Raw genomic sequence first — 27,976 nt, forward strand, 5'->3', positions numbered from 1 at the left:
TAACATAAGAAAAAATAGCTTGTTATATTGAGGTTGTCTCTATATTTGTTTTGACTAAAAACTATCTTTAATAAAAAGCTGGAGTAGTTTTTATCTGAGAAGATAATCATCAGTGAGTATTTCACAGCTCCATGTTCATTCCATTTTTTACTTTACAGTTGCAAAACATTTTAAAATTCTGTTGCTTTTTGAAGTTTGACAGTTTCTGGCTATCTTATTATTTCTTGAAGTTATTAAGGACAAAATGCATAGCGTTTGCTCTATAAGCTGGTTTGCTTTACTGTTGAGTGCATTTTCTATGCAATAGTGATTGAAAATTAGGACAGCACATACAATAAACATCAAGTTGTAAAGTTAATTATGCAGCAAATTGAGGGCAGCCTCATACTAAATGCACTGATCAAATAAAGCAACCTTCTATGAAGAACCCATAAAGCGCTTACAGTTTGTGTTTGGGATATTTTTGTAACCTTTGAAGCTGTAAGTTATAAAATGTTCGACATCACCAAACTGTTCCTTTAGGTTGCTGTGCTGATACAGCTACAGATTGTCTGTGCAGAAACTAATTCTGGAAACAGAACATTTCGCTGAAATAGCTGATTGTAATGCAAAACTTTGGTGATGCCCACTCTTGCTTCACAGTACAGAATCATTCACTAAACCTGGTTAGTGGCATCACATTGCTTTTCATACTTCTGTCATCTTATGCTTTAAGTTCGCTTTGATGTCTGTTGAGTATCAGAGGATTGAATCAATGATGTCTGTCTCTCCTGTGCTATTGTGTAAAAACATCAAGTGCAGAAAATGAACATGGCAGCGACAGGGTTTTAGAACTCGTGTTTTCAGTCTTGCTGTACTTTGCGTGAGATACAGCGTCCTTCTTAAATGCATATGAACTCACTTTGAAATTTCTGATGCGTCCTTACAAATAACTAATTCTGTTGGAGTTCTACTCCTGTATTCATACAAATCGCTTCGCAAAGTGAGAAGTAGACCGTTCAAAGAAACATGAAACCCTGCAGCTGTCAGCATGGTCGAGTGCACAGAAAAAGAGCTTAAAGACCTCTTGGTCTTCATAATCTCTGAATTGCACATAGCTGTAGTAACTGCATAGCTCTGAGTGGAAGCTATTTGCAAGTTGAACCGGCGCTTTGGTCTTTATTGTTGTTGTTACTAGCTTGACTTAATCAAATGATTCTGATACTTATAAATGTATCTGAAGGTGCAGTTTATATTGCTGAAGAAGGATGCAACTTAAATATTCTCAGAAACGAATAGAAGAATGCAATCATTGGTTCAGTTCTCTGTTATGTATAATGCATGATCAGTTCTTATGTGAATTTGCTGCTGTGAGTGTCCATAGCCATTACAGTAATTCTGACTGCTCAACTGTTCTTGACGTTACAGTGGACTAAAGAGGATGGATATAGAACTGCCACCTCTACTGTCCCTAACCTGTTTGTTCCATTGAACACTAATCCAAAGGAGGTCCAAGAAATGAGGAACAAGGTTTGTAATAGCAATAACTTCTTGTATTTATCTTATTATCATTATTAAGTTACATGCCTCTGATGGACTGACTTCACTGTAATGGAATGTTTTTACTTCAATAAGACAACTTTGATATTGCCTTCTTCCTTTCTAACTTGATACACAAACAATTCCTAGCTGTTCTGAACTCCTCTCAGAAAAAGATGGCATTACTGTCCACGGCTTGAAGACTTGTGTTGTCTTGTCTTTTGTTAGTCAGACCATCTACCCCTAAGGTGACCACCACAGAGTTCATGGTAGTAGTTTTAATCCCTCAACTCATATTCTTATATGAGTGATCTATTTAGATTTCACCAGTTGAGACAGAGTTTACAGATTTTTCCCTGTATTGTATTTTATCCGGCGTTCAGATTTCAGATCTTCTTGTCACCCATCTTCCAACAGGAAAGTGTTGAATTCAACTGTATTATCACTTTATTTCTTTAAACTATAAAATATACATCAACATCTTGTTAGTATTTAGCTTGTTCTTGGATGTTTTGCCTACTTTAAATGATGGCCATATGGAACACGGGACATAGTGTTATGTCATGGTAAAGTCTGCACGGGGCTCATGGGAGGAGTACAGGTTTGTGCTCAGAGTTCACTTATAAGGAGAGATCACGTGCTGTGGTACCTGTGGGCCAAACTCTGAGAAATGTGCTGCCACAAACAAACCTGGATGTGCCAACTGGTGTTAATAAGCACAGCTTTCATGATGGGTAGGGCTGTAGCTTTCTACACAAGTTGCAGCCTGTTGGCACGTTCGCCCAACCCCTTTCACAACATAAAAGCTTTTCTCCTGTTGTTCACATGGTTGTGTTCTGCTGCTTTCCTTTACAGATCCGAGAGCAAAATTTACAAGACATTAAAACTGCAGGCCCTCAGTCACAGGTTCTTTCTGGTGTAGTTGTGGACAGGAGTCTTGTACAGGTGAGAGTATAAAATGCCTAAAACCGTTCGCTAATCAGCCGTGTCCTCTGCTTTCACCTAATGTGTCCCTATAAAATTATTCTTTAATTGGCAGAGAGTAACTTTTTATAAGGTAAGTCTTAGAGGTAACACTGTTGTCTTTGCTAGAGTGCTCAGGTTCAGAAATTTCAGAGGCTTCAGTCATGTAGCCCAAGCATGTCTGTGGAGGATGCTCCTCTTTTTGTTTTTATTTTAGTTTATTTTATTTTTTGCTGAACATAATGCATGAAATTCAGAAGGCTTATTTATATAGGTTAGATTCAAAACTAGTTGGTCTTTGTGATAACTTTCTGTTTGTTTGCTCTCCAAGGTTATGTATCTGTTTGAGCACAGCAGGCTTACAGTGGGCAGTAGCGTTGTGTGTTAAATGTATGTTACCTCATAATTTATTTGAAGAGCAGATTGGGGAAAACTTTTATATATCAGTAAAACTTCCGAGCACTGTATCTGAATGTATTATAGACATCAACTGTGAATCATAGCTCAAAATAAAATTAGAGCTATGCAGTTACTCCGTTAAACACACCTGAGAGACTTTAAAATCTGTATATCTGAGTGCTTCAACTGCCCTGATACGCATTTTCTGATTCACTTTAAGAAGTTTGGCAAGTCTTATTGTGACCATAGCTTTACTTATGTTGGGCCTCGTATGTGTGTGCATGTCAATTCATTGTCACTGCAGTTTTATCTACCAGTTACTGTTTCTTTGCATGTTTTAGCAAGCACATAATGCTCTTGGTTGATGTTTTAAAGCCCGGGCTCGGTTTGCTCTGTTTACTCAATTTACTGTTGCAGGATGCTCCCCTCTCAGACTGTACGGAATCTATTGAAGGGCTCGATCTCACAGAGCAGGCCTTTAGTCCCGCTAAATCTCTGTCTGTTAGAAAGGTACTGCCCTGTCATACTGCTCTAAATACTGTTGTTCACCCTTCATTTTACCTCTTCCTTACCCTGACCTCTTCCCTCTGTTTAGCTGATGATTTAGCTATAGAAAAAAATAAAATGGATCTCCAAATTATGTATTTGCAATTATACAAGCAGTTACTTTACCCTGTTAAAGTGTCTTGTAAAGATTTTTGTCTTTCTTTGTCTATAGAAACTAATTAGGAAATATTTTTGCTATTCAAGTTCTGATTAGGTTCTGTATGTAGTTGGGGTTTTCTGCATGCTATTAGTATTATTTTTTTCTAATTTGAAGTCCATTTGGAAGTAGCTTAATCTGAGTTTTATTACATCAGTGTAATTCTGGAGATATCCATGTGCCTGGTATGTGTCACATCACACTGTCAAGTTTGGATCCTGCGTTGTTAGATGCCATTTCCTTAACACTTCTTCCACTCAAAGGTTATTGACTGATGTCCCACACATCCAAAATACATTGGCTTTCAAAATGTATCCACACTTGTGCTTAAAGTAATATACTTTAAATACAGAATAAATTCAGGAGTTGTGTGTCTGGTTGTCTTTTAAAGCTGAGTATAAACAGGTACAGTTTGCACGTTGGAAATACTCAGCCCTTACTTGTCTTTCTCTCCTGGGTTTTGGAGGGGTTTCTTAGGAGTGATCCGGGAGCACAGGGTGTAGATGAGTGTCAGTCTCTCATCTACTGCAGTATCTTAGCTTAAATCCTGCTCTAGGCTGTGCCCAGCAGTTCATATTCATAAGAATATAACAAGTTTGCCCATCAAAAAACCAGAATAATTTGAATCACGCTGTTACAAATGGCATGACTTCATAGCATTTCCTAGTGCACTCAGTCTGTGTTATGGGTCAGCATACCACAGTGAGGATTTGATTAAGGTATTTTTCAGATTACAGTTTGTTTTTAGTAAAATACTATTCCTGGGTTTAAGAAGAGAAGTAAATCAAATACTTCAAGGCAGTGCCTGCCCTTTAGTCTGGCAGCTTCTCTGCTTGATAATAATACCTTTAAAGTGAAATATGATGTTTATAAGCAAAATTCATTGGTATCACAACGCAGGCGGTTTCTTTCACTGGAGACACTTGTAGTCTCTTTCAAGCATTGCTGTTGAATAATGTCATCATCACTCTGTGAAACTGCTCAGATAGTTTCAATTTGACTGTTAGTGTTTGAACACCCAAGTGATGTTTCCTCTTTGTGGTGCTGTCAGAGTGTCTAAAATGAGATCCAAATGTCAGTTACAGTAGGAGTGGCCAATTTCCTTATGTTTCTTATCTCCATATGTATTGTGACTTGAGTGCTTAAAGAATTTCCTGTTGATGGAAAGATTCTAGAAGATACCATTCTTAGAAAGATTATGCTGAAAATTAATCCAATACTGTGGAAAAAAAAGCAATGCAAACTTATGTCAGCACATAAACCTTGCAAGGAAGGAAGCTTTAAGGAGTCCTGCACACCGGGGATCTGAGGACTTGTAGGTACTTCTATAATTAAAAGTCATCTCTTGACAAGTCCATAGACACTTAGTTGTAATTAAAGTAAAAAGTTCCATCCAACTGCAGTAAGGCTTAACATGGTTTGTGTTTTCAATTAATGTTGAGATTTGAATTAAATTCTTTTGCATACTCTTTTGATTGGAAAAAAGTCCTGTTTGTGAACAGTATGCATGCAGTGCTCTGAGTCTTTTGTGCTTTGTGGCTGTAAATGCTCCATTTTGCCTCACCATTCGCTTTTTCAGCATTCTGAGAAGCCCTGCCTGTGTCCCAGCGCAAACTCCTCGTGCATTGTGAATGTTATTTCTGTTACAGAGCTGGTTAACTGAACTGAACCAAGAGGGAATGCTGGTTCTTCTCACCAATAACCATTCTACAATCTGATAAGAATGCGCATAAACTTTCAACAGGAGCAATCTGTGTACAAGAGAATTGTCTGCTTCACGTCTGTTCCTTAAAATGAAAAGTCTGTGGCTTTGCTCTTTGCGAGAAGCCTCCCAGTTCTGCCTCAGAGGTGGCACTGTGTTGTAATGGTGACCTTTACACAAACAATCCTCTATGATTCTCCTTTTTCTTTTGTTTGGAGAAAGGCACTGCATTAATGTCAGATTGTATTAAGTGTGACCGTTAACACTGGACAGATACTGTGATCTGTGTCTGGGTAAGAGACAAACTGGCATGTCTAAAGGTGCTGGTTTTGCTCTGCCTGTCCCTGAGAAGACGATGAAGTGCTTGCCTGGTAAATGACAGTCATGCAGTAGATTTGGTGCAGAAGTGCAGAATGACTTGATAATGGGAAATTTCCTTGTAGGATACGTGAAGTCCCATGTTCAGAACGAAGGTACATTATGTATCATTAGTCATAACTGAGTGTTGCTTTCTTGGATCTTTGTGGGACTGTATGCCCCCTACCGAGTTCTGAGGAGTAAAAATGCATTCTGTTCCTGGTCATAATTTCTCTGGTGGAGATGATGCTGATACTCAACTATTCACACGTGCAGTTAAACTTCTGTCATGGGTCTAATGCTAGAATCAGCTTAATACCAGTGAATCATCAGAGCATTCATTTTCCATCATTGCCCTGTTTGATGAAACTGTGCCAGTCTTCTATGTGGAAATGTATTCCCTCCAAGCAACTCCAGACCAAGTTTCACATTCAGTTTCTGTGAATGTTTGTAGGAGTCTGCAAACAGCGTGGTCAGACTCTGTCTGTCTGTCTACATTAGCCTTATGTTCTAAAGACCTGCAGTACATCCCCCGCGATCCCTCAGTCCTTTGTGTTCCCTTTCCTTCTGTCCTGTCTTTTCTGTTTCTGCTTTCTGATGTCTCTCTGCATTAGACTTGGAAGGCTGCTCTGTGTCCTACCCTGTGAAGCAATGCATCCCTTCTTAGATTTTTATGTGTTTTAGAGGAATGGCTTTGCAAAGCTTACTAAGTTACTACTTGGATTTATTTTCCCCTTTAAATTGATTGCTTTACCCTTATAATTTTCGCTAGTGACCTTTGAACTGGTCCTGGATTATTGATACTGAGCAAAATTTGGTGTGTTAATCTGGAAACAGTTTTTAGCACGTGAATTTTGCCTTTCTGGTCTCTAATGTAATCCTGCTTTTTGAGATCAAAACCATGGTACTCAATCCAGTTTCTGTCATTGCTTGATCTTTTTCAGTGTCGCTTCTCTCGGTTCAATCATACTCAGCTAGAACAAATACCATTGCCATCAAATTACTTGAGTCAAAGTAACTGGTGCTGGCAGTTTGTCAGAAGTGCTGTTAGCATCCAGAAGAGTACGGAGCCTCTTCATTTTCAGTTCCGCAGTGCACATCTCATTGCATTGGTCCACTGAGCGTGGATGTAGAACGCTCGTCTCTTCTTTCAGCTCCTGGTTGCTTTTGAACTCTGCTTTCTAATGATCTCTTTCAAGCATTGATACAATGTTTGAATATGAAAGTGATGGAAACAAATCAATACCCCGTTCTATTTTGGTAATGGAATTCTGTTACCTCTTTTCAATAACAAAGATGGCTCAGGCTTCACAAGGAGGGGAGTTCCAAATTGGTGGTGTCAAACCAAAAGTCAAGCTGAACTAGAGCTCTGTATGTCCATTGGGAGGACAAATGCTACAACAAGTGAGCTGGCAGATATACAGTAGGTATCCAGGCAAGCATCTTCTGTGTCTGAGATGATGAACAGCCAATGGCTTTAGTCTTTTCTCTTTGATTAGAGAACACAAACTTACAGTCCTACCACTCAGGAATCTCTGATGCAGCTGCTTTGTTCGTTAGGACTTGTGCTTAGAATTGCTAACTTTTTGTTTTCATTTGTATAACATTTTTATGTGGCTTGTATGGCAAGTGTTAGAGATGTACATCTGCTAACCCAAAATCTTATGGCTAACCGTAATTAATACTGCTTACAGTTAATAGTTAATCCTGTGCACACAGCACACACACAGGATGGCTTTTTACTATAACATCTGTTCGATGTTATGCCATAGCTATTAGAAATGGCTTTTCTCTTATTAAAGAAAATAAAACTAAAAAAAAACAACAACAAAACAACAGAAACTATGAGCCAAGTCCTGTAACTTGTACAGGTATTATGTGCCCACATGGCCATGCCCCTGGGCCTACTGGCCTGCTTCTTTTGTGGGGAGAAAAAGAAAGTTGCTACCCATGTGATTTTCCGTGTACTTCAGCTCGGCTGGCTGCTCTTTGACTTAGTGCTTAATGGTGGGTAGTCCCTGGTGGACACACTGATGTGCCTCTAGGAGTAGCCAGCACCCACCTTGTCCTTTATGTTAACCTGCTGTATGTTTGAAAGGAGGAAAAAGAATAAAAAAGCCAACGTGGGATTTTTTCTTTTAATTAATTATCTAAATGAAACCAGTGTAGCATTTTTCAGTTTATCATCTTGGTTGCTTTACAGCCGCTGTACTTGTCAGCATTCTGCAAGTTACTGTTGGGTTACAGATGTGTCTTAATTTTCTTTTGCCAGGGAGAACTGGTGACTGCTTCAAAGGCAATAATTGAGAAGGAATATCAGCCCAAAGTGATAGTGAGCACAACAGGACCCAACCCCTTCAACAAACTCACCGATCGAGAGCTGGAGGAATATCGCAAAGAAGTAGAAAGGAAGCAGAAGGGGCCAGAAGGTTGGTTTGTCTCTGTGTGTTTTCTGCAATAGACTGTAATAAAAGCAAGTTACACGTCATTGGAGCATGGATTATATCTGCAAAGGCCACGGATACGTTACTCTGTTTGTGTTACAGTTTTTCCAGTATGAGTTAAGGATTTTGAAAGAATATTTGAGATAGAAAGTGCAATGGAAGAGTTACAGCATATTCGGTAAAGTGCATAGAATTGATTTGAAAAATGATCCTAGTAGGCAAAGCGAGGTGTTCACTGTGCTCAGTTACCTGCTGCTATCAGGAAGCTGAAAGCCTGAACCTTCATAAAAACCAGTTAGGAATTGTGGAGTATTGCAGTTTGTTCTGTTCTGCTTTGCCCCCCTTCGCACTGGAGGTAGTTGAGGTTGTGGGGTCAGATTGATGCTGCAGCTTTTAGCAGCAAAGCTACAGTTTTCTAACTTGCTGATGTTTGTGGGTTTGAGAATCTGTTGATTGGGAAAATGGAACAAAATGTAACTGCTATTTGGAAACGGCACATCATGAGGACTTCCCCAGCAAAAGATGCCCTAGTGAAGAGAGGATCTCATGCGAGGTTGTTCCTGCATATAAAGCTGTTGTCCTGCACCTAAGGGAGTATCCTGCTTTACCCGCGTGAAGCTGTGCAGGATGATAGTTACAGTGCTTCCGCTCTTCTGCTGTTAAGGCTTGAAACTGACACAGGAAGCAGAAGTGTGATTTCTTTAACAACATGTGCTCCCTGCTTCTGCTTCTCGATAAGACAGTGTAGGAGCCACTGGAGACTCTTTATGTTCAGTTACGCAAGTATTGGACTGTCTGGGGCCTGGGATCACACATGTTAACCATGAAGAGCCAGATGGGCAGAATTCCTCCCTTAAGGAATTTCATATGGCAGTGATCAAAGCAGTAAGGTCCAATCCTGACCTTTTGGCTCAGACCTCAAGTATTATGAATATGGCACAGTTGCACTTGCAATCTAAGGAGCAAATTCTGTACATCATGTGGAGATTCTGTCAGTTGAATCCTATCTGTGGGACTGATCTCTCTTTGTAATTGTTTGGGTGAGTGGCCCAGGCAATGTTTGTGTGCTGTTTCTGATGTATGATGAACTCTCTTGATGTTTTCAGCTGTTTCAACCTGGAGGCCAGGGCAGCAAATACTTATTGCTCTCACTAATAGCAGATATGCAAACCACTGTGAAATGGGTTTTGAATCACTTAATTGCTGCATGTTTCTCTGATCATCTGTGCAGTCCTCCATTCTTACCTCTTGGTATGCAATTTCATTTACTCCAAGTCTCAGTGAAACGTTCAAAGCAAGCAGAAGAGCACTGTTTTGGATTGGGCTGACAGCATTTCCCCCCGCGTTAATCTGTCCTCCTAGTGATCTTTCTCACAAGATTTCTTTGTACAGCGTGCTGTACCAGCTCATGAACAATTACACCATTCGTGTTCTTTTATTTGAAGACCAAAACAAGAAGTCAGAAGCACGACTGTGGCTTGAACAGTTTTGCTGATAGGAAATTTCCTTTGCTTGTTTTGATGGTATTTAATACTCTGGCAGAATTTGATTCAGCTAAAGATGTGTTCACATCTCATTTGTGTGAAGCTGAAGGACACGTCGGTGTTCTCCCATGCTTGAACTATTTTGTCTGTTTGTCCCATCTGCAGAACCTTCAGAAGACGGCAGACACCAGAAAGAGAGAAGTCCCCCTGAGCACAGCTCAGCATGCATTCCCCCCAGCACGCCCATGAAAGCAGAGGAAGGTATGTCCTGCTCTGGGGGCTGGGGGAGCCACTAACTGCATCGCTGGTGACTGACGCATGAACATCTGTCAACTAGTATCTAATAAGGGTCAATTTCTTCTTGTGTTCTTTGGGTACTGCCTAAAACATACAACACTGACCTGTAACAGGAGTTGTGTTTGCAATAATAAAGAAGTGTGCATTAATATAAAGACAAAACTAGAATCTCTTCAGAACTGCCTCGTCATGACTTGTGTTTACCAACCCATTTATGGTGTATTTTCTGCAAGAAAGAATTGCTCTTATGAAATGAAATAATGGCTGGTGCTGCACCAGGCACAAATCAAATGCTTTGGTAAATCTCCTTCAGCGAGTGCACATTTCTTAAATGTTATTGTACTTGGATTACACCTCAGTAAATAACTTCCCAACTCAGTCTGCCTATTAGTTTCATTATTTGCTAACCCTACATAGTAATTAAAGCTGAAATGAGACAGGGCTGGGGGTCTGTAATTTCCTTGCAAAAGGATGCAATAACATTCTTGAACAGGTGTAATCTAATTTTTGTCTTGTTTCCTCTACCTTGTACATCGAATATATCACCTGTCTGTTAGTCTTTCATCCACTACTTCATCTCATTCTGTTTTCTACAAGAATGGTTGCAACCATTCTTCTGATTTAACACAATGGCTGTGATGAATGCATAGATTCTCTACTTGTGCTTTTTTCTTCTTGTGGCTGCGTTACAAACAGGAGATGGATATGCTAAAGAGTACCTGTTACCATAGTAAGTATCATTCCATACTCTGACCGGCTTACGTGCTTTGCTTCACTCCTGCTTCTTTGTTTCCAAAGTTTCTGTTGTTGTTGTTGCTGTGTTTTAAAAAAGCAGCTTTTCCAGCTGAGACTGATTTCTATCTGTCATGAAGCTCTGGGTAGTTACGGACCCTGTGTCCAAGTGCACTCTGTTTGAAAGACACTGCAGAAGAGACATTGTGTGTTTCCATACCTGTGTCTGATTCCTTACAGTTTCATAAGGAATAGTCTGAAGTTGTCTTCCAGCTGCAGCTGAAGCAGGTCTGAGAGTTCTGCCCCAAGGTTGCTGCTGCCTGACTTAGACCAGGTGCTGAAAGTCCCTTATCTACTCCAGATCATGGACTGACACTGATAATCCAGCAGGTTTCTGTGTGGAGGTGGAAACGGAACTGCCCACATGTTGGCTGTTAGGAAACTCCAGCCAAGGAAGGACAGCAAGTACTTGGTGGCAGCAACACTACAGCTGTTTCAGCCAGCTCTGCAGGGCTACCTCAGATTATACTTGAAAGTAATAAGGATGTTTGGCCCACTCCATTTGTGTGTCCTGTTGTACCCGGTACACTATGACAGTGTGTTTGTCATAGATACAAACATTAAGTTCCAATGCAGAAAACTGGGATGCTACTATTGAGGTTCGAAACACCAAGCATTCTTTTAAACACAATTCTGGCGTGTAAGCTTTGCAGGACAAACAGTGCTTATTTCAGAGACTGGAGCAATTGAAATTGCAGGCTGTGACAACTTGGGCTGGCAGAAGTTCTGCTGGCTGGCACTGTTCTCTGTCTGCAACCACTCCTCAGTTTTTCTTCTCATATCCTTTCTGTTGAAGTGTGGCTGAAGTCAGGAAAGTGTCTCATGTTGAGTTATAGCCCAGTTTGTCCTCATACGTTTGTGTTAAAAAACCATAAACCTTTGTTTTTGTAAATGTTGGTTGTAAATAAAAGTATTAATTTGACTTTTCAAAGCTCTCTTATGCCAAAATAGAGAGGGAGAGAATGGCTGTAGGCCTGACTGCTCTGAAGGGGGCAGGAGCAAAGAACACCTTCTGAAATGTGCGGGGTATTGTTTGATTCTTATACTGCAGATGGGTTTGGCAGCAATTTCTTGTCTAATCGATAAATCTTCCTTATCTTGGTCAAGCAGTGCCCTGAGTGAGCCAGACAGATGGGGAGCAGGTGTTTGCTTCATGCTGCTCTGTTTAGTGGAGATGCTGGTAATTTGGCAATCTAGGAAGGATAGTCCTGGATGGACGAGTTACAAAACTTGTTCCATGTATGCACTGCTTAGGCCAGCTGGCAAACGCTGTCAGTGCCTGGAGCTTCCCAGGTGCCCGTGGTAGGAGGTTCTAAAATGGCAAATCTGACTGATGGTCAAATATGGCACCTGTCCTTAAAGCAGGCTGATGCTTTCAGTGAAATCAAATCCAAGAATCAGCAGTGCAGAGCTGTGGGTGCTGCTTACGTTCCTTAGGAGGAAGTTTTCACACAGAGGGTGGTGACGCACTGAACAGGTTGCCCAAGGAGGTTGTGGATGCCCCATCCCTGCAGGCATTCAAGGCCAGGCTGGATGTGGCTCTGGGCAGCCTGGTCTGCTGGTTGGTGACCCTGCACACAGCAGGGGGTTGGAACTGGATGATCATTGTGGTCCTTTTTAACCCAGGCCGTTGTATGACTATGTATGTATATGACACATCTGTACACATTAGGCCAGAGCCTCAGAAGACAGCTTGTGGTGAACATAATTGCTTTCTCTCTTTTGCTGTTTCTGCCCTTCTCGCGCTATAACATTTAAACTTCTAACATGTGTTGAGCGTTTGGAGCTGAGCTCTGGTTTGCTGTGTTTTAACATCTGAGATGGCTGTGGTGCTCCGGGGGAGACAGGCTGGTTTCCTGCAGGTGTTCCCAGAACAGCCCAGTGAGGAGCGGTGTAGGATTGCAGGTCTGCCTGGCAGTAACGAAGGGGGCAGTTTGTTCTTTCCATGGGGAAAACTGGGAAAGTATAAACTGCTGTGAATTCTTTTGAAAGCCTTCAGTGTTCTGAAGATGAATTCTGAAGGCAAAACCAACAATAATATAACTTTCAAACGGGGGGAAAAAAGATGCCTTTCTTTTGTGCCTGCCAGCGGCCTGGATTTAGTTCCAAATTTCTCCTTGCATAACACGAGTGGAGATGTTTGACACCACAAAGGAGGCACTTCTCAGCTGCAGCGCAGTGATGAAAAATGGAGAGAACTTTAGACGTGCTCGTTGTGAAATGATGTGTGCAGAAAGGAAAGCTTTCAACAGAGCTGTGTGAAGCGCGATGGTTTGAGTGAGGGGTGGTCCAGGTTGGAGGGTAGTGCTGAAATTCACCCCTGGACGGGGATCTTTGACCCTACTTCATCCAGGGCTGAGAGCTGCTGTATCGCATAACCTGCTGAGCTCTTTTAATCGGATAAACTACATGGGTTTTACTTACATGACCAGAGTCCATAACTTATATTCACATATCTTGCAAAAGCAGTGAAGCCTTTGTCATAGGAGAAGATATTAATAAATTACATCTCATAGATCTCATGGGAAAGAACATTATGGAAATCCACACATGGCAATTAAAAGCTGGCAAGCCAGCAGTGGACAGTAGTTAAAATCATCAATTCCTGCTATCCCAGCACGTTGAAACAAAAGGGAAAGTCAGGATGCTGAATTTCATGGCGCTGTCTTCAATGCCAATGAAAACCATAGGCTCAGTTCCTGCTCGCTGTACTGACGTCTCATGTTGCTCGCAGAGGTTACCCATGAGACAGAAGCGAGAAGTCTTGAAGGTCTTCTCCAGCCTGAGTGGTTCTGTGATTCTGAGTCTCAGCAGTTCCGTTCCTGCTGCCTGACGCCCACAGAGTGCAGTTCAGCTTTAGCTCTTCTGTGGTTTGAAACAAAGCCAAACAACACGTTTAAATGTCTTATTTCTGTCTCTGTGCTGAAAGCTAAGGAAGGACACACCTATTACAAAGGCTTTCACGCAAAGTAAATATTTTAGTTTATTATTTTATAGAGAGCACGTACCATCACTTGCTTGGCTTTCTGTGTGCCGGGGACACGCTGAGCTAACTGTGCTGTTATCTGTCCGTCCATTAGAGACACAACAGGACCAGACCTACAGAGATGACAGTGATGCTGCAACTTTGAAGCAAACCCTCCCAGATCTCACCCCCGATGAGCCTTCAGAAGCACTCAGCTTCCCTCCCTTAGGAAAGGAGGAAGGGAGATGCGATGAAGATGTGTCCAAAAGCCAAACAGAATCACCTGCGGCAGCAGATAAGGAACCCCAGCCTCAGCCTGAAGAGCCGGCGACTCCAACAGCTGAGGAGGGGACGGCGGCTGATGCAGGCAGTGATGAATCTCCGGGAAAGTCCCCATCCAAAAAGAAAAAGAAGTTTCGCACTCCTTCCTTCCTGAAGAAGAGCAAAAAGAAGAGTGACTCCTAAAGGCCAAGCACTGCAGAAACACTGTCATGTTTTAAAGTTCATTAACCACTAGAATGTACCAGATTGTACTGAGTGTTTTGTCTTATTATGTCCATGAATGCAGCAAGTAATCCAACCAGCCCCTCAAGTTATGGCTTGATCGTTTAAGGTTATAACCAGAAATTAACATCCAAAAAAGGTGCTAATCCTGTGTTTTCAGCAGCTACCACCGATCTGATCCCTAATTTCTAAGCAAATGTAAATGACTTCCATGTAGAGGCATTGAATCACTATTTATACCTTAAAGCCTACACCGCTTTACGGAAGAGTAAAACCAAGCTTTTGCCATTGAGAGTGCAACACAAATTGCTTACCAGGAGCAAAAATTCTGCTCCGAGTCATAAGTAAATTTCTTCTGAAATGGTGATTTTCAGCGAGGATGCTTTGCAGTGGTGTTTCCAGGGGGACATGCTCTTGAGCTGACGTGTAAGCTTTGCAATCTTGTGGTTCCAGATCAGGTTGTAGTAAAGCTTTCTGACTATCCATTCCTTCCTCACTTTTTCCCCGCTTCCGACTGTAGTAACAAAATGGAAGCGTTGGAACCATCCTTCTGTAGGACTGAAGTGACTGCGGCTGGTTTGCTGGCGCTGTGTGCTGATGGTGGAGCCCTTTGCAGGGAATGCAGCTGGAGGGAAATCAGCCCTCGGCTCCCCAGGAGTCTGTCAGATGGCGATTTGGCTGTTGGGTGAAGTTAAAAGGTCAGTCCTTGCTGATGCGAAGCCCGGGCGGCTGCACTTTAGGCCTTAGCACAGGTTTGTTCCACCTGTTCAAAAACAGCTGGGGTGCACGTGCAGACCTGCTGCACGAATCCCTGTCTGCAGCGTTTTGCTCCTATTTCTTCCCGTGATAGAAATGTAAATGTGTTACACTGAGCATCAAACCTTGTTTTGGTATTATTGTCACTTACAAAAAAAACAACCTCACAACTGGCATTTCTTTATTTTGTTGTTCTTGTTGCCAGCAGTAAAGTACAGGAATCCCAGCTAACCCTCTTAAGGATGTATTTTCACAGACGTTTGCTATAAATGTTTGTTTAATATGTAGCATGGTCAAGAAACTCACTTTCACTACTGAATTAACTCTTCTCCAGTTACTGCCGTGCTTCTGTCTATCACTAGTTGTGTAAGCAGTCTGACGATGAGAGGTGAGGCTGGCAGGAATCCCCCGGGCGCTCTGTCCTTGTCCCAGCCCCAAGCAGGGAAGGCCGGCCAGCCATTGCCTACCAGTGGTGGCACTTCTGGGTTTAACAGCAGAAACGTTGAAAACTCTCCTGCATGGGAGAGGGCAGCGCTTTGGCTCGCAGTACGTGCAGCAAACAGCATGTGGGTGTCAGTGTTAGGACTGTGTCAACAGCGGAGAACTTAATGCCTTACAATTCATGTAGTAGAAAGCATCAAAGGAGAGATGGGTTCAGCAGCTGGGGGTCAGAGAGGCCTACATTAGGCCTGGGGCATCGGAACCTTGGGTTGGTTTCAGACAGTGAAGGGAAAACGGCAGAAATGGCGATCAGGGCTGTAAGGCTTCAGATGAGCAGAGAGCTTTCCAAGCAGCACTGAACGCTGCGAGGAACGGGACCTTGCCCGGCTGGGATGGGTAGAGGTGCGGTGGGAATAGGAGCAGCAGTAACTCACTGTGCGAGAGAGACCCCTGAACAGCCATGTTTAGTCAGGGCTGCATGGCACTAATGGCTTTCAGCTTGTACTTTAACCTTGTATGTCCTCTGTACACTAGGAAGCATACAATACTTATTTTGCTAACTTGTGTTCTATTGCAGGGTCGTAATTAAATGACTAATTGCTCTATGTTTCAGTTCATTAATGGAGTCCCTCCATTTATCTCTGACCACATATGCAATGACTTATAATTTCAAATTTTGTAGTTTGTTCTTTTAATTCTTTGTATTACCGATGGAACGTAGTCATGTATGCTATGGTTACACACGCCGGGGCAAATTAAAGTCCTGTGTTTTTCTTTCTCTTGTATCAATTAAGTTCTACTCACAAATAAAACTCTTTAAAAGAAGCGTGCTCCCATTTGCTTTCAGGACTCGTCCTGTTCTACAGCTGTAAGCCTGAATGTCTGATTCATCGGCTCCATGTTCTGGTAGGCATTTATCAGTGATTTAATGGTGGCTGCTGGGGGATTCTGGCCCCTCGTGTGGGCTCCTGGACTCCAGATTCGCCGTCCAAATCATTGCAGCGCTGTTGGGGTTGCACTGGTTACTGACCGGGTGAGTGCACAGCGTAACAGTTTATTGGAAATGCAAACAAACAGTGGTTGGTCATCAGAAAACATGCAGTACTAGAAATATAAGACAGCTCAATTTAATTGTATAGTAAAACCAGTCCATTTAACACAAAGTACCGGTCAGGCTCAGGAAGCCTGGAGCGTGCTGCTCGCTCTTCTTTTGGATTGTCAGGTTTTAAGGCAGTTGATTTGGCTCTTACCAGCTCCACTCACAGGTCACTTGTGCAGCTCTCGTCACACTGGCTGTGCAGCATCCAGTGTCTGTCAGACAGCTCCTGTGCAGTTGTTCTGTGCCAGCTGGAGGCAGAAGAGTCCTCTTCATGGTGGCTTTGGGCACTGGGGTTTGTCGGCTCGTGCTGGTGACAAAGGAGATGCGCAAAGAGCAGCTCCTTATGGACTGCAGTGCGGTGGCGGGCAGCACTTTATGTCAAATTGTCATTTAGGGGCATGGTGTGCAGCAGCGCTGCCATAACGCCAGTCTCAGCTGATGCTCTCAGTGCTTTACTGAACTGCAGCATGTTTTGTTTTCCTTGTTTTCATTTTCAGAACTGGCCAGGGCAGCTGGGAGGCCGTAAGAAAGATGCAGCAGTTACTGCATCCCCTTCTCCCAGTCTGGTCAGTGGACTCAGGTGATGAGAATCAGGTGGTGGGGAGGTCCCTGGAAGCTGGTGATTGCTCTGGTTTCTTGCCTTTACTTACTCCTCCTTTGTCTGTTGTTTGATAGAACCAAGTAAAATGAAGGGGATGAGGAAAAAAGCTCCACAGATGGTGAAGCAGCTCTCTGCTCCTGCCAGCCAGTAAACTGAAAAGGAAACAGATTTTGTTCTGTTAGCATTGCTGTCCTTGTGCGTACGTGAACGGAGAACACAGGTGCCAGTACAGCCACTGAATCCTTACTGCATGTTCTTGCTTGCACGTTACAAACAGGAGGTGACATTGATAGTACTGCTGGCAGCAGTTCTCTTCCAGTATGAAACAGCATGGAAAGAAACACCTATTTTAAATAGGGCGCTTTCATTCGGTATAGAAATGGGGAAGTTCCTGTTCACTTCACAGCTTCGGTCGCTGGGCAGCTCTGCCTGTCCCTAGCACGTCCTCAGCTGCTCCTGCTCATCCCTGTCTGCTGCTCTTGGGTGCCTCATGCTGCTGCTACTAATCTGCTCCAATGAACGTGCATGAATCTAATGCTTGGCATTGGAGGACGGGCAGTACATGTGCTGCGCTCTGCAGTTGTTCTGCCATCTTGGTTTTGCTGTACTCTGAAGTTTGTCTCTTCCCTTCCAGAAGCTCAGTGCCCACAGGAGCAGCACAGGGCAGCTGTTTGTGCCTGTGGTCAGGAAGCAGGCTCTGACCTTACTGGGATTTAACTGAGCTCAGAGCTAAGGCAGGGACACGCTGCGTGGAAAAGGTGTTGGGTTCCCCTTCCCCACTTCCTTCCTTCTGCCCCAGCCGGGCTGCAGGCACCTACAGTGACAATAATTGTGCGCTGGCTGGACACGCAGCCCCACTCACCCGTGGCTGACAGGACAGGTCCCAGCGCCCTCGCGAGAGCCCCCAGGCTCCTCAGGATCCCCATAACTCTTCCTTTTTGGCTGGCAGAACCTGTACAAGCAGAGAGCCAATGGTCAGCCTGGAGCTTTGATTTGCTTGGGGCAGGGACAGCATGAGGGGCAGGGTGCAGCTCTAGCTCTTGGGGCCTGCTTCTTTTGGACGTGTTTCCCACGTGCAGCTGTTCTGCCTTTCATTTCACACTTGCTGCCTGAGCTGTGCCTTTCCCCCAAGGTAAACATTCATAAAACAAAACATCAGGACACGTCAGACGTGCTTGTCCACAGACACCTTGTGCCCCCTGCTCACAAAAAGTACCCCCAGAAACCAAACAGACCAAAAAATCCAACCCCACGCTCCAAAACCAACACAAAGCTTTACTCTACATGAAGAGCTCCATGTGCTGCTCTGGATTTTAGAGCAGTTCTGGAGTTGCTGAGGCAGCGCAGCTTTAGAAATTACCATCTCCTTGCTTTTCCCCTCAGCCAGCGCTGCAGTGCAACCTCGGTAAGGAACCAAAGCTAAAGAAAGCTCTGTCTTCTACAGCTGCCAACGCAGCTACATCTGCTTTGCAAGGTAACGTAGCAACCACTACCGCACACCCCCATCTTTTCTGAGGAGTCAAGGAACGATTTCCCTCTTAAATAAATGCAGCTGGGAGGAGGGGGACACTTCAGCCAAGCGGCCTGAGTCACTCATCCAGCATTTTTGCATGGGGTGCACCAAGGAGCTGAGTGAGTTCCTGCTGCTGCATCTCTACGCTTGAGGTCAGTTCCTCATTTGAGCCCGCTGTTGCACAAAGGTGAATGGATGGAGGGCTGCCCCTCAGAATGAGCGCTCACCGTAGCCCGACACCACTGCAGACAAACACGGGATCACGATGGCGGCAGCTGGAAAAATCCACAAAACAGACGGTCAGGGAACGGCGGAGTTCAGTTACGAGCAACAGTGACAAACATGTGGCGCAAACGTTACAGCTGCAGAGAAAAATGCTGAGCTCTGAGGCACTGTACCAACAATGAATCATAAGGTTTAATCCAGTTCAGTAATGAAAACACCCCCTCAAAGCCAACCTGCAGGAAGAGCCCAGAGCCAGGAATGCTCTGCGCAGGTGTTTCCCATTAGCGCTCCATTCCAGGAGCCCCTGGGAAAGGGGCAGCCGGGTCAGAGCAGCCAACTGGGACAGTTCCAAAGCACTGCAGACCCGTCGGGGCAGCAGGGAGGAATCGCTCGCATTTCCAGCAGGCTGTGAGGTGACTGCAGGTGGAACGGCCCTACGCCGTGCAAAGGGCTTTAGTCAGCGATGAGAGCGGCAGCAACATTCTGCCTCGGGAAATAGGAGAGTTAAACCCAACAAGAAGAGCTTACAACATTTTAACCAAAGCCAAGAGCTGTGCAGCCTGCACTGCCCTCTTACTGAAACAGGGGCCTTCTCTGCCAAGAGGGAAATGCTTTCAGCATGCAAAGCTGAAGCGTTTCTGGGAAGGAAAGGACAACTGGAGAGCAGAAGGATGAACGTGTTGCTGTTAACTCCTGGGGCAGGGGAAGGAGAGAGGCGGGGAAGTGGCTCTTTCTGGATGGCAGAGCTGCTATCCTGCACCCGGGCGTGTAGCTTGGAGGACCAGGCTTTTAACACAGCAGCACAGTTAGTTACACAGAATGAACACCAGCTCTCACTGAGAGGCTGTCAAAATCAAGGTGGGCTATAGATAGGATGTCCAACACAAAGCTGCTCCTACACGAGTAAGGCATTAAATTTGTTTTGTGATTGAGAGTTTACTCTTAAATCAAGTTGTGTTGTGCAGAAGATGAGTCTGTCTTCCTCTTTCATCATTAGTCTTACTTGAAGCTGCTTGGCAATAGCTGGCAGTACTGGGAATATCTCGTCTTTGTTTTTCAGATACGCACTCAGTAATGCTCCATCACAGATAGATAAGTAGATAAATAGAGCCAAAGCGTTTGTAGCTGCTTCCCTGGGTAATGGCTACCACTAAAACAAAGAGATGCTCCCTTGGTGCTTCTCAGTGAATATTGTTCTTCTAAGGTCTGCTGAACGAGAAGGCAAAAAAACTCAAGAGCCCCACAGTGAGGTGGGACAGCAGGAGCACTGGGGATGCGTTCAGCCATCACCATGGCAACCTCCTTGGATACAAACAGCATCAGAAAACAACAGACGCTATTCCTTCTAGATCTTAGAAACAGAAACATCAGCTGCTGTTACATGGGCTGAAATAAGACATGTGGCTTTTTCTTTTTAATAAGCAGAAAAATTCCTTGTGCTTTTGAACAGCTCACCGAAAGAGTACAGCAACAGTCCAGCGCTCAGCAGGGTCACGTTGGCAGCCCATCCAATTAACAGGAACGCTGGAATCAACAACAAAATGGCCTGCAGGATGGAGGAGTCACAGCGTTACATCTAAGCCTCACTTGGTACAGCCTCACCCCAGCTGTCCTGCCACGTCTCTTCTGCTGATGGGCTCACACTTAGAGCAGAAGCAGAAAGCCCTTTCTTCCTGAATGGACACTAAATTTAGCTGGATGGCCACACATGGGCACAATTCACCTCTCAGTTCTCTCACTATCGCATTGCAGACCATCCATGTGCTGGTCACCCTCTAAGGCAGCCTGTAGTTACAGCCCATGACTGATTTTCTGCAACTGAGTAAATCCAACCGGGCTCTTCTTTCACATGATTTACTTTTTTCCCCCTCCTCTTTCTGAGTTGAACAGTCCAGAAATCTCACTTTAACTCTTTATCTCCTGAGCTAAAACAAGAGATGAAGAAGCTTGCAAGCAACAGGACTACAGCTCCTCTGCTTTTTCTGAGCAGTGCTGGCTGACTCGAAGGACCACATCCTGCCCTTGAGCTTTTGGAGTCCGTCCTTATGGAGCCAAGAAGAAAAAATGAGCGGAATGGCATTTGAAATGGATTCACTACAAGAGAAACCAACATCGTTCCCTCTTCCAAGAGAGGGCTCCAGTTCCCCTGCCATCCCTCCCTCATACACGTAACTGATCTGTTTCTTTTTCCCATGAGAGCTCAGAGCCGCTGCACATTGCACAACTGAATGGTTGAATTCCTTTCGCACTGAAAGCCTCTTTTTGAAAGCTCAGTTTTAAGGCCTCTTGTAACTGCTGCGCCAAGAGAAGAATATAAGCCATATAGTACAGGTTTGTAAAGGCATCGCTGGAATTGCTACAGCAAAAGGAGGAACTCCCACGTGAGCTGCTCAAGCCACATGTACCTGCAGGAGGAGCACGCAGGGGCCGGCAGGTCCTGCACAGTGCATGCGTGTGTTTGCAAATAGCCACTGGCCAGCTGAGCTAATTGATCTCAGCTGTACCCACACCTCTGCGCAGGGAAGAGGAAGGAGTGTTGAAACCAGCGGGGTGAGCTTTGGCTTGCATAAACTGCAGTACAGTGGCAGCAAACGCAGCGGGGTGGCAGGGAACACGGAGGCAGTGGATGCAGAGGATAAAGCGGTGCTGGCAGGGCTGTGCCAGCTTCCTTTCACAGGGAAATGTTTCCTCTGCAACACAGTGGGTATATCCTACGTTTTGCCTGCCAGGGAGCAGGATGAGGGGGGTTTCACAAGCAGAAAAAGCTCTCAAGAAAAGCCAGAAAGGGATGACAGGTCGGCTGTGAAGCTGCTTTAGTAGGTTCAGCATCTACACCGTAAGAGAAAACTTTGAAACAAATCACAATCTTCTCAGCACTTCACTCAACCTGCACACATACTGTTCACGCTCCCTACTGCAGCGATCCATGAAGAACTTAAAGTTGCAGTCACAGCACAGCTGATATGCTAAGAAATGCCTCTGATATTCCCAAGTTCAGTTAGAGCAATAGCTGCTTATCATTCACATCCAGATCAATAAATGAAAACAGATACATCCCTTTGGATCAGACAAGTAACAGCTTTAGCCTCCAGCCACCTCATTGCTCTTTAGACTGAAAATGGACGCATCAGACTCGTGGGGGAAAAGAAAGAAAATATTGACATATATATTTACCCTTTTTACGGCTCTGATTTCATTTCCTGGCTTTATTCGGCGCGCACAGCCTCCCTGGATCACAGCCATTGTTATTCCAATAAAGAAAAACATCTTGCCCTGCTGCATACTGGAAGGGAGGCAAAAACAGTTGACACAGTCATGCACACAGCACTGCGCCCTGGGACTGGCGGGTGCAGTGTAGACCCTCTCCTGAACGTGAGAGAGAAAATGCTTTTAGGTGTTCACACAGGCAGTGCAAATCTCTTAATATATCTGACATTCATTTCCATGGCAGGAAAACAGAAAGAAGATAACAGATCTTACGTGGAGGTGGGATGGCTGCCAGCAAGTACTGCAGTGCTCTCTTGGAGTGGAGCGACGGAGCTGATCTGTTGCTAGGGTGGCCCACAAGGAGCCAAACCCTCACCCTGTGCCACTGCAGCCCCTGCTGTACGCACTGAGCTGCTGGCTCCCAGACAATGAGTACTTTGCTTTCTCACAACTGCTGTCACTGCTCATGTAGAGGTTGACAGAGGACCAAGGCAAGGTGTGGGCACTGGCACAGTGATGACTGTGGATTGCACTGGGAAGTGTGCATTAGCACTCCCTCCACTCTCCTAATTCTTCCAGTTTCACCTCTCATCTCTAATTGACCACGTGGATATTCACAGCTAAAAGTTCTCACCTCTGTGACAAGCTGGTCTGTCACACAGCCCGTACAGTCAGCATTAAGCTGTACATCTCACTACATGGCTATGCTGAAAGGACTGTGCAGAAGGCTTAACACACTATAAGACTTTTCGTTGTTGCATACAGGTTAGTTAAGCCACAAACTGTAATGAAAGACAGACATGGAGAGATGAGACAAAATCCTGAGAATTACTCAAAGGAAAAGACAAACATGAGGAATCAAGCTGTCAGATCATGTTCCTGCCTGGGAATCTTCACAGGAGCTGGCAGGAAAAGTATTTCAAGCTGAGCTTCTTTTAGGGGATTCTGTTCTCTTTCTTCTCTAGTGACTGACTAAAGGAAATCAAACTCTGTGGTACACACCATATGCAACACAGGACTCAGGTGAGCAATATAGTTAAGTACTATCCCTTCATCCTTGGCCTTCTTGTGTTCTGATACTGAAGAACTCTTCTGGGGAGGAAGAGAAAAGCTTCCATGCAAATCAATCAGTACATTCCCCCAGCTGTAGATATTTCAGGAGCTTTAATTTAATCTTGTGTATTGACTTTCTTTTTAGGTCCTAGAAGTCACAAATGCAAAGAGCATTTCCTGTTGTGATAAATAGTATGCCTATTTTTTCTTAAATTCTTCCCACAGAGCCCAAGTGGAGCTGAATGCAGTGACTGTTTTTGGACTGTTACTGACCTCAGGGTCTCTCTTACCTGCTGAACTGGAATCTCTGGTGAGTAAGAAAACTCAGTGTGTACTCCAATCCAGAGAACAGGAAGAGGTACAGGAAGTAAGCCAGGCCCAAGATTTTGAGGTTCTGAAGATCTAAACAAAGAAAACACCCCCCCAGAAAAAGAGAGAGAAAGATATGGTTGGGGTTTTTCAAGCACTGCTTGAAAATATAACAGCAATAGTGGAGTTTAATAACTCTACAAGGAAAAGGATCCTCACTTTAAATATCCATACGAGATGTGCCACAAAATGGTTTCTGCACATTTCTTGCCCTCTTGTGAGAACAGAGTCAAAATACCTGATCTCTCCCTGTGTCACAGTGCTCTCACTCACCCAGTCCAGTTCCTCTGCCTCATATCTGTACTGCTATCCACCCCATGACAGTGGGCTATCCAGCCCATTCTTTTTAACCAGTACCTCCATACAGTCTAATACCTGAATGCTGCTTTCAGGACAAGATTGGCTAAACAGGGCCAACGTGCCAGATGTACCTGGCAAATGCTGATTTATTTTCTGTGGTTTAAATAATTTAATGAATGGAAACACCCAGCTTAAACCCCACATCTCCATATACCCAAAATAAGAAAAATCCGACTGAAGTTTCCTGGTTTGCAGCTCAGACCAGCAAACCCAAATGCCCATTACTCGTGCCTCTGCCCTTTTAAAGCCCTTCACTTACTGCAGCCTACCCCAGATCCCCCCATGCCTGAAGGGAGAGGGAGCAGCAAGTCAGACACCCTCAAAACACTGATCTCTAAAACCAGCCTGAGTACATAAATCAAGAGAGTGAGTTGCAGAACAGCTAACAAAGTGCTGCTTCCAAACCTGCGTGACTAAAGTCTCTGAACAGAAACCATCTCCACGTACAGAATGATATCCAATCTAACACAAACAGCCAGCTAACACTTACTCTGATCTGAAGGGGCTTCCTTTCCTTGGGTGATTGCAGAGAACCGAAATAAAGCCAAAGGACTGAGCAAGTCAGCTGCTGCCTGAAACCCAGTTGTCACAGAGGAGACCTGATCAAAGAAAGATGTTTATTTATTTATGTATATTTATTATGATGCAATTGCTACCGCAAGGAATTGACAGGAACATTCCAAAGTGCACAAATAAAGTACCTGAAATGAAACAATGCGACTGGTATTGAAGCCTGAGAGACACCCAGTAACATCCCAGACTTTCTGAACACAGAACTGCCTCCAGCGCTATAACAGAAGGCAAAGCACTGCCAGCAGTTTTCTTTGGAAACAGAAAAAAGATTTTTCCCTGAGTTCCCTAAAAAGCAGAACCAGCTTGTTCTCCGCAGCCCAAAGGTGGCTTTATTCGGTGGCTTTTCTCATCATCCCTCCTGCCCAGTGGATGCATGTTGTGTAAATGCTGCCATAGCTGCCTGCAAGCTCATGGAAAGGCGAGGATTTGCAGCGTGCTACGGCTGTGAGAACAGCAGTGCATCGAGTGACAGCCCGTGTGGGTACTGCTGGTTCTTTCAGCCAGCCAGTGACACCTCCTGGGGAAGCAACAAAAAATACTCTGCAAATTCTCAAGGAAACATCTCCCTTTAAAATAGGAGGATTTAGGCTGTCACTTTGCAAGACAGTCACAGGAAGAGAGAAGAGAGACTACAGCATCCTTAGTAGTCACAGCTGGCATTTAACACCCCCAATGCACTGCACAGGCTTTATGTGATGACCTTCTCAGCCCAGCTGGGCAAGGCAGAAACTGCTGCCCCTTAGAGGCTGAGACTAAAGGTCACGTTAGCGGGGGAACTTTACCTCAGCACACAGCCTGAGGACTTGCTTTGTAAGAAAGCTGTAAACAAAGCAACCTTCAAAATGTTATTAGCTCTACCTCTGTCTTGTTCTGATAGACAGAGCTTCTGAGCATCCAACAGCATCGCTCTGGAGCCCAGCAGTCCCACAACAACAGTCAGTTCAATAGAGCAGGCTATTATTACATAAAGCCATAAAGCTGCTGATCCACATAAGGCAAACTGGGCTATTTATTTCCCCTCCACCGTGTGTACTGCAGAGCGTAAACAGACACTCCCAAGAAGAAGTTTCCTCGTGCTTTGATGCAGTCTGTAAGAGGATTTCCTGAAGCTGGCTTGTCGCAATCCTCAGTTCCTGCATTTGTTGGCATCACAGTGTTTGTAGTGCTGCACACAGAACCCAGCAGCAAGTCAGTCTCTTCAAGAACGTCTGCCAGTATTAAAAAACGTCTGCACTTTGTATGTCTTTTAATGATTATTCACATCAGATACAAATACTGCTACCACAAAGTTGATTTTATCTATGTAGAAATATACTTTTTCCTTTATAATTCTCCCACCTTTGCCCTAGAAGCAATAATTTGGAAATGACTTCATCCACTGACAGATGAAAACTTAAACATGAGTTTAATCTCCATGCTTATAACTTCTTATTCCAGAACTGCTCAGTTTTACTTCATGATCGCTCAAAGCACCTTGAACAGAACTAGTTGTCATGACTATTTCCCTCTTTTTAGAGCTATGTCATTCCAATGCATTCCACTCTGATACTCCCATAACACCTGCTCCACCGCAGTGCAGCCAAGCCAACACGCCTGCATTTTCCCTGCTATCCAGAGCGAAAGAAAACTGCTCCTCATCCACTCCAGGTGGGAGGACAAACCGTGGTCACATTAGCAATTAAACACCTCGTGTATTTTACATCACTGGGATTTGGCCACCTGACCCCAAGAGGGAACTGTTAATCCTCCTCTTTTACTACTTGCTGCTGCGTGGGGGTACAGTGCAGGAAGGGAGTACTCATTTTCTAATAGTAATTCAGTCATGTTGACTAACACAGATTAGTTTACCAGTAGAACTCCCAAGAGGATAATGAAATGGGAAGAGGAGCGGCCAACAACCATGCAGTAAGGTCCTGTAGCTATTCATCTCTCATCAGCTAAGATGGAATTGTTACAGAACATGGATTCTACAGCACTTTCTTACAATAAATATGTTGCCATCACCTCAGAATGTGCTGCTCAAGCCAACAGCAGGATTTTATTTGGAATGCATAGAAAAAGCCAAATAGGAAAGGGGAACCGATGACAAAAGGAAGAGCTGTAAAAACATTTCATTAACTAATTAATGAAAAAAGTTGCAGTGCTTGGCAAGGTACAGGAGCAAACAGCTTCACATCAGACACACCCTGCTGGCAAACAGTCAGGGAAGGTCTGAAGTTTTGCCTGGGCAGGAGCACAGTGGGCAAGGCTTGCGAGCAATTAACAACAAATTCATTCAGCCATTGAGAGAGCAAGCATGATTCAATGGGAGAGTGCTGCTTAGATACAAGGGATGACAGGAAAGATTTGATCCAGCTGAGGACCTCAAATCAAATGTTTCACTCAGATACCCAGGGCTGAACTCAGTCTGTCCCACACCATCAAGACTGTTCCAAGAGACTTTGTATCAGATACATAGCTTGGATAGCACCCAGTCACGTAATATTAAACCATAATGCTAATAAGCGCTCGGCTCCACAAATCCAAACAGTCACTGCATTTTAGCATATGTAGATACTTTATCTGTGCAAGGCAGAACAGCTCAGAGATAAGAGTCACTGCTACTTCAGTGCTCGAAATTATCAAGCACAGACAAGAGAACAGTTAAATAAATAAATCCAATGTGTACTGAGTAACTGGAAGAAGAGATCCACAGTTTCTGATGCGTGCACTGTTATGATTGGCTGAAATTCTTCTCCACAGAGTCATTACGATCATAGTTTAAAAATTCATCCTCTCCCTCCCAGGTTCACATTAGCTTCTGACCACAGCAAAACCAGCAGTTAATCATTCATGCTAACTGCAAACATTTCTCATATTGCACTGGGCTGGGAGGTGAGACCATCGTACAGCCACTTCGATAATAGTAAACGCTAGTCCCAGGAATGAGCTAAATTCCTGAGATACTGGCTCAGCATTCTTCATTACATCCAGTATCTCAGCAGTTCTTAAATCCTGCTTACCCGTTTTTCTTTGGGAAGTGTCTCTGGAAGCAGGAAGAAGATGAAAATCAAGTCAGCTGCAGCAAATGTGAGTGCTAATAATGCTGAACGAAGATAGAAGACTTCTCCTTTTTCCGTCTCCATAGCTAGATAAGCTCCAATCATGGGACCCAGGGTAAAACCAAGGGAGAAAGCAACACCAATCATTGCCTGCAGAGATACAAACAGACACTGACACAAAGTTTTAGACAACAGTTTGTTCAATTCTAAAACTAGACCCTCGGCATTTGCCTTAAAGAAATGTAAACATCAAATGTAACCATACCAAGGATGTAAAGAATGCACAGCAAACAGCACTGAATGTGAAAAAGCTGTTAATTACAAATAAGCCATTTTATTTTCACCTGAGCAGCAAAGTGGCAGTGATAAGCTGAAATCTGATGAAGGAATATCTAGAGATACCATTCCCTGTATGATTATGAGTGAAAGGAAGTTGAGAAAGGCAAGAATGACTCTCACCTCAGGAACTGCTCAGCCAGCAGATCCTTCAGTCACTGAATCAACTTTTGTGGTGTAGAACTGTTTGGAGAAGGAAGGATAGCACCATGATAGGAAAATATAGTGATCACAGGGTCATAGAATGGCCTGGCTTGAGAAGGACCACAAAGAT

General features: G+C 44.0%; 2 protein-coding genes across 15 annotated transcripts in view; one reads left to right on the top strand and one right to left on the bottom strand.

Moving 5' to 3' along the window:
* The window catches only part of ADD1 (adducin 1), a 54,591-nt gene extending 38,441 nt beyond the window's left edge, over positions 1-16,150 (top strand). For 2 of the 12 annotated variants that reach the window (XM_072333982.1, XM_072333985.1), the window contains exons 11-17: positions 1,408-1,509; positions 2,374-2,463; positions 3,298-3,390; positions 7,915-8,071; positions 9,736-9,831; positions 10,564-10,597; positions 13,740-16,150. In XM_072333982.1, the coding sequence (XP_072190083.1) occupies positions 1,408-1,509; positions 2,374-2,463; positions 3,298-3,390; positions 7,915-8,071; positions 9,736-9,831; positions 10,564-10,597; position 13,740 (573 nt within the window). In that variant the 3' untranslated portion in view covers positions 13,741-16,150. Of the gene's footprint in view, positions 1-1,407; positions 1,510-2,373; positions 2,464-3,297; positions 3,391-7,914; positions 8,072-9,735; positions 9,832-10,563; positions 10,599-13,739 lie in introns of those variants that run through there. The other 10 variants (XM_072333977.1, XM_072333980.1, XM_072333984.1 and 7 more) reach the window with 5 other exon arrangements.
* Positions 16,151-16,158: 8 nt separating this feature from the next.
* MFSD10 (major facilitator superfamily domain containing 10) overlaps positions 16,159-27,976 on the bottom strand; it is a 35,960-nt gene continuing 24,142 nt past the window's right edge. Inside the window, exons 6-13 of one of the 3 annotated variants that reach the window (XM_072333990.1) lie at positions 27,328-27,537; positions 24,243-24,351; positions 23,314-23,425; positions 21,938-22,046; positions 20,219-20,309; positions 18,766-18,813; positions 17,888-17,977; positions 16,159-17,177 (exon numbers count right to left, since the gene is read on the bottom strand). In XM_072333990.1, coding sequence (XP_072190091.1) covers positions 17,071-17,177; positions 17,888-17,977; positions 18,766-18,813; positions 20,219-20,309; positions 21,938-22,046; positions 23,314-23,425; positions 24,243-24,351; positions 27,328-27,537 — 876 coding nt within the window. In that variant the 3' untranslated portion in view covers positions 16,159-17,070. The remainder of the gene's footprint in view (positions 17,178-17,887; positions 17,978-18,765; positions 18,814-20,218; positions 20,310-21,937; positions 22,047-23,313; positions 23,426-24,242; positions 24,352-27,327; positions 27,538-27,976) is intronic. The other 2 variants (XM_072333991.1, XR_011903328.1) reach the window with 2 other exon arrangements.

Source organism: Excalfactoria chinensis, chromosome 4 (genome assembly GCF_039878825.1).
Source record: "Excalfactoria chinensis isolate bCotChi1 chromosome 4, bCotChi1.hap2, whole genome shotgun sequence".
NCBI classification, from domain to species: Eukaryota; Metazoa; Chordata; class Aves; order Galliformes; family Phasianidae; genus Excalfactoria; species Excalfactoria chinensis.